The sequence below is a fragment of the Pinus tabuliformis genome, chromosome 2_2 (genome assembly GCF_031772625.1).
Source record: "Pinus tabuliformis cultivar Carrire ecotype Pingquan chromosome 2_2, CPIR1, whole genome shotgun sequence".
Classification (NCBI taxonomy): Eukaryota; Viridiplantae; Streptophyta; class Pinopsida; order Pinales; family Pinaceae; genus Pinus; species Pinus tabuliformis.
The window spans coordinates 712283647-712290091 of record NC_142300.1 but is presented as its reverse complement, the minus strand read 5'-3'; the positions used below and the strand labels follow the sequence as shown (position 1 = coordinate 712290091).

General features: G+C 34.6%; 1 protein-coding gene across 1 annotated transcript; it reads right to left on the bottom strand.

Moving 5' to 3' along the window:
* Positions 1-754: 754 nt before the first annotated feature.
* LOC149194656 (putative LRR receptor-like serine/threonine-protein kinase At1g67720) lies at positions 755-6166 on the bottom strand. Its single transcript, XM_089407753.1, has 15 exons — positions 5949-6166; positions 5256-5790; positions 4408-4880; positions 4198-4324; positions 4035-4106; positions 3736-3804; positions 3530-3601; positions 3358-3429; positions 2926-3164; positions 2624-2835; positions 2015-2141; positions 1873-1941; positions 1586-1775; positions 1196-1436; positions 755-829 (listed from the first exon to the last, which is right to left on the bottom strand). The coding sequence occupies exons 1-15, from the start codon at positions 6034-6036 to the stop codon at positions 755-757; spliced, it is 2661 nt and encodes an 886-aa protein (XP_089263879.1). The 5' UTR covers positions 6037-6166.
* Between the last annotated feature and the right edge of the window lie 279 nt (positions 6167-6445).

Sequence of the window (6445 nt, the reverse complement as noted above, 5' to 3'; positions counted from 1 at the left end):
ATCAAAATAAAATTAAAATATAAAATAAATTAGGTAAATGTAATGTCAATAAAATTTTATATATAAATTAAATATTTGGCAAATAATTTATGAAATAAAAACAACTATATTTATAGATATATTTATTTTGGAAATATTTTTGGGAGCAGTTATAAATTAAATGTTGAGATTGAGTAGTTATAAATTAAATGTTGAAATATATATCAAAAATTAGTTATGTCTTTTAATTAATTAATTAAAAAAAGTTATATAAATATGAATATTAGTTTTTTTAGTATTTGATATTAATATGTGATGATAAGATTACCTAATAATATGGTAACCTAACTTATTTACATGTTAAGAACCTCTGTAGTGAAATTAGTGAAATGAAAACAAATCTCTATATCTTATTATAAAGTAAAAGTTTTGATATTTATAACTATTTACCGCGCATTTAAATTAAATAACTACTAATATACTCCAAATTATTGCAAATTCCTTATAAATAATTAAAAAAACGCCCGTATCTACGGAACTGAGATACCAAAATCCTATGACTACGAATACTCGTGAAAGTATCCTGACTTAGTCTCGTAAATCAGAAATATATGGAAAAATCTTGTGTTCATTGGATTTAAAAAATGCACAGTACACAAAGAGCAAGATATCTCTCCATAAAAACTTCTGTCACCGTCAAAATCTGTGTATTTAACCTCTTCTTAGTATTAGAAATAAACTAGTAGTACTGTTAGCGCACCTTGTTCGTCTGTGATCACGCAATTTCTGCAATAGCCTCTTTCAGCTCTGCCACTACCTGAATCATCGTTGGCCTGAAATACGGATCTCGCTGAACACATCTAATCGCTAGATTAGCAACGCGAGTAATGGATTTTATCTCGTAATTTCCACGTAGCCTTTCATCTATGATTTTTGTTATTTTGTTCTGATTTTCTTCGTTCTCCAGGTACGGTCTCACATATAAGGATTCCAATAATTACGATTGTCGTTAATCTAATTTTCCAGTAATCACGATTATTGTTAATTTAAGATGGATTACAAACTACAAAGTTACAATATTATAATTGGATTTTTGTTTTTATAATTTTTCATAGAACGAAAGTCAAACCATTTCATCATTCTTTTTTAGAAATTTACAATTAGAATATAAAATATAACACGTTTTGGATGAAAAGCTATCAGATTCCTTACCCACCAATATTTTGAAATTTACAATTAGAATATAAAATATAACAGGTTTTGAATGAAAAGCTATCAGATTCCCAAAATTTGCAATGGATGGAAAAAATATAAGATTCCTTACCCATCGAACTAGGTTTCGTTCTTCTGCGCCTAGTTTTGCATTAATAGCATGTCTGCCACTGATAATCTCCAGGAAAACCACTCCAAAACTATACACATCACTCTTGTCCGTCAACATTTGAGTTCGAAAATAACTGTGGAAAAAAGCTTAAGCCAATCATTGAAAAAATACAATACAAATTTTTTTATCTGCTCTCTGTAGAAAAATACAAAGAATCCATCCTCTTCTAATAGTTAATCAGTGTGGAGAATGGAAAGATATTGCGGGATGTATGTGGTTTACGCTGGATCGAGGTATCCTGCCGTTCCTTTTACCGCAGTGGTAATGTGAGAAGCCTCCCCATCAATTGTCATCCTTGACAGACCGAAATCGCCCAATACTCCGTTCAAATTGCTGTCTAAAAGAATGTTGGCAGTCTTGACATCCCTGTGAATTATCTTTGGAGTGCAACCCATGTGCAAGTATTCCAATCCTTCAAATATGGCATTACAGGTGGATCACGGGAAAACATTGTCAGCGTTTATATCAATAAAAGCTAATGTGCAGTACTATTCTGAGAAAGGACATACCCTGGCCTGCGTCTATAGCTATTTTCAGCCTTGTTTTCCAATTTAATTCGGAACATTTTGCATTAGGACCTGCAAAAGAAATGAATTAGAACCAAATTTGTGTTGGTTAAATTGCTTATATTTCTCTGAGAAACGTACGTACTATAAAGGCGGTCTTTGAGAGATCCTCCAGACATGTGGTCGTAGATTAGCATAAGTTCTCTGGACTCGTTACAGTAACCCAATAATGATACCAGGTTCCTATGATTGACTCTAGAAAGAAGATTGATCTGCACAAGGTAAAGCCATTGTCAGTATATGTAGAAAAAATAAAGTAATAAGGTTAGCAAAGTCAATTGGTCTTTATTTCAAATTTTGTGAGATCATTCTGGGTAAAAATAGGTGTAATTATTTCAATTATATTTTTAAATATCAAAATGAAATTACTATTTTAGAAATCTTTGAAATATTGTATAATTATTATCATATAGTTTTTAATCAAACTTTCAAACAAAATGAAGTGAAAATCTACCCAAAAAATCCAAAACTTCACCTCTTTAAACTGCTCTTATCTTCATGGGATACTATAATTGTTACGGATGAAACAGATACCTTACACTGAGAACTTTGTCTATCTAACCGAATTATTTTGAAAACAATTAAGATGTAACTAAGAATTATATTGCAAAGTTCTTTTTCATTTATTTAGAAAGTTGAGAGACAGCCCTATTAGCATATAATTACATGGATTAAAATCTCCTGAATTAATTACCTCATTGAGGAACTGATGGACGCCGTGACTGGAGAAGAAGGACAAGACTTTTACGGCTATATTTCTCCCGTCGGGCAATCGACCATAAAACACTGAACCAAAGCCCCCATGTCCAATCTTCCGACTAAAATTTTCTGTGGCAGCGATCATCTCAGATAGACTGAAGGCGCGAGACTTTATTAGATTCGGCACTGTAGTAATTATTGAAGAATCTGAAATTCCATTCATGTGTCCAGATAAAGTTATTATTTCGAAAACCAAAAGTTATGTATGATATGTTCAAAGTTATTACATGCAGTGACCTTGCTCCATAATCGTTTCCTTCTCGTCCTCGCTGCCTTCTGAAGGCATGTCACCAATAACCACGCCCTCTTTTCTCCTCAGGTTCTTGCGACGTACAACAATACACACTGTCAACGCTACAGCGATAATCAGAACGCCACCTAGTGTTATTCCCAAGATAACCCTCACAACGTTTTTATTTGAACGGGGAGGAATACATTCCCCCTTGTGCATACACAGGTAAGGGTTCCCATAGTAACTGCAAGATAACATAATAATAGATTTGCCATCAACTTTGGTTGGAGCCTAAGATTAATCATTATGTCAAAGAGATTTTTATTACTTTCCGGAGTTTTGCAGTTTGGCCAGTATAAAATATCAATGGAAATTCTTAACTACAAAATCCTCCAATGGGATGCCTGTGGAACTGGGAAAGTAAGAAATACGGTTACCTGAGTTTTAATGAAGGATTGAGCAGAAGCTGCTCAGGAATTACACCACTAAAATTATTGTTCTCTATAAACCTGTTACAATGACAAACCATTACGATTTTCATAATTAATTCCCTTAACATTGAAACCAAAAGTGGCAATAGAAATTGAAAAATGAGATATGGATACGTACAGCTCCTTAAGGTTTTTGAGCTGAGATAGAGAATCTGGGATACTACCACTTAGGTTATTATTTTGTAGATGTCTGCAAAGTAAACTCAGTAAATCAGTCGGATCTCTCTTCTTTAAAATTATGATAAATCCTTGTTTTGTGAAAATGCACAGGCTTGCAAGTAAAATGTCAGCACAGAGAAAAAAATGTGTTCAGAAGAAACTTACAGACTCTCCAACATGGTTAAATTGGAGAAATCAGGCAAGGGTCCGATCAAATTATTATTGTCAAGTGACCTATTAATTTCAAAACGAATGGATTAACGCCATTTTCAATATAATTTTCAAAGACAAATGATGTTCCATTCATCGAAAGGTGAAAGATTTTTATCCACCAATATATTTAGCACTGGATCGAGCATAGAGCCATGACTATTGTTATGCATTCTGCAACTTTTGACTACTTAAAGGGATTTAATCTGATGGGTTACAGAGGGGATAAGTGAGAAAAGCATAAATCTTCTTACACGTTAACTAATGCAGTCATCTGTACAATATGCTCAGGCATCGGTCCTGAGAGATTCCATCCTGACAAATCGCTGGGAACATAGGGTCACGATAAGCTTTTATAAGTATCATCAGATTTACAATTTCTGCTACAAGTAGTGAAGTGTAAAAAATTAAACTTACATTTCCGAGATTCTTACTGTCAAATAGCTATTATCGCATCCAATTCCTTTCCACGATATCAAATAGCAAGGGTCGGAAATCCAATCTTTTATGTCGAACCTGCTTTTGATGGCTTCAAGAGCTTGAACTGCAGTTTAAGAAATTCATGGTTATACATTGAATTATGACATCAATAATTTCAGCATCAGAAAGTTTAGTGAGGGTACTTACGATCTTGAGGATATGTTGCCGGTTGCGTATCAATTATGAAGTAATACTCATAAGCGTTGATTATAGGAGCACGCGTGGAGCCAGGAGCCTTAACCAGATGAAATTCGAAGCTGCCTGTTGGATTGGATATAAACTGTAGTTCTAGGGTCGACAAATTTCTGACCAAAGTAATGATTCCAGATCGTGTTTCACCATTGATACTGACGTAAAAGGATCTCGATTCTGACACATTTAGGGTCTGGATCTCAGCAAAATACAACAGCAGTAATGATTTGCTTCCTGGGGATGTTGGTTGATTGAATTGATAGGGGTTGGGGCTGATTTGAAGCCACCCATTTTGCATGACAGCAGTGGGAGGAAGGTCTTCTGTATTGTTTGCTGAAATGGGATCTTGTGAACTTATATATTGTAGATCTGGTGAATTTGGATATACGACTAACGTCCAGATGCGGTCGAACTCGTCTTGAGGGTACCTGCCTAATTCACCGTACGAAGTCATCCACCGCAATCATACTCCACAAAAATATCTGATACCGATCTGAAAGTTCTCCTTTAAATTTGATAAGCGCCTTTAATCATTATTAGAAAAAACCCTAATGAAAAACACAAAAATCAGAATAAAAATCTAAAGAAATTTTCAAGACATAGCCCTTTAACACACACCGGAATCCTTTCACATCAATACCTTCTCAGAACTGTGTTCATACAGAGATATGGTTTCCGAGAAGCGGTGAATGATATAATTTTATCACTCGTACGAAAATGGATTGGGATGAATGTCAAAACCTAGATCTCGAGTATATGCGTAGATTTCGAAAGGCACAACATATAAAGTTCAAAATCTTCACCTGATTATGGGCGAATTACTTGTTCCAGCATTATCTCTTGATGATAATCTCAACATGGAACCTGGCTTAGCCTGTCCGTACATGCCATCTCGGAGGATCCTCAACTCGATAGCATTGATAAAGGGATCGTCACTCTCAGAGGTTCTGATGAAGCAAACATACAGCACTCTGCCAGAACTAACGAAGATATTATCATTGAAAAAGAAATCTGAAGATACGACTGTTACGTTGCTGAAAGCCAGCAGACCCAGTGTCTCAATAGTGAAAGTGAAGGTGGGGTAATTTTGATATGCAGTGTAATTTCCGATGGAAAACCATAGTCTTAGAAGGTAAGGAACATCGCGGGTCACCGGCAACTCATAGCAAGACTTATTGAGAGGCTTTGGGAAGAAGCGTAGTGTTGAGAGGATTGGATAAGTGGTATCTCCTGTTACTGCTGTGTCACCAACATCTATGTAATTAACATCGCTGATCCATGATATATTATTGTCCGCAGTGTGATTTGTTTTCGCTCCGCAATCTATACTTAGAAATCCTGCGAACCAAAAGTCCATTCATTAATGAAATAATATGTTGTTATCTAAAGAATAAAGTGCTTAGTAAAACATTGAAAAGTGCTTAAAGATTGTTATTCTCTGGATGCGAGTATGAGACTACTGGTTCGTTCTTTCTTAAGGTTGGAATGCGAATCACCTTGTTGAGCACTGATATGATCCAATAACCGCAAGAGAAAAGTGATAATTATCCAACAGATCGATTTGGCATAAAAAAAATTGGCCATCGTCGCACAAACTTTTAAAAAGTAGGATTCAGAGATATGGCAGCTTATGCGTAACAGAGGTTGGAGCGTTGAATTTACATATGAAAGTTGGAAATGTTCCTTTTAACTTCAATTCGGCTTTTAACTTCAATTCGGCGTTGAAGCATTAGAAGAAGCGATAATCAAACTTCTCTCTCATCATTATCTATATATATATATGAATGAAATTGAGTTGAAGCATTCAAAAGAACCATCAGCCTTCTCTCATATATATCGTTTCAGTATACATCTTTATATTCATATATTCTTTTATATATATATATATATAAATGAGTTGAAGCATTCAAAAGAAGCCACCAGCCTTCTCTCATATATATCGTTTCAGTATACATCTTTATATTCATATATCCTTAATTATGAAAAAATAGAT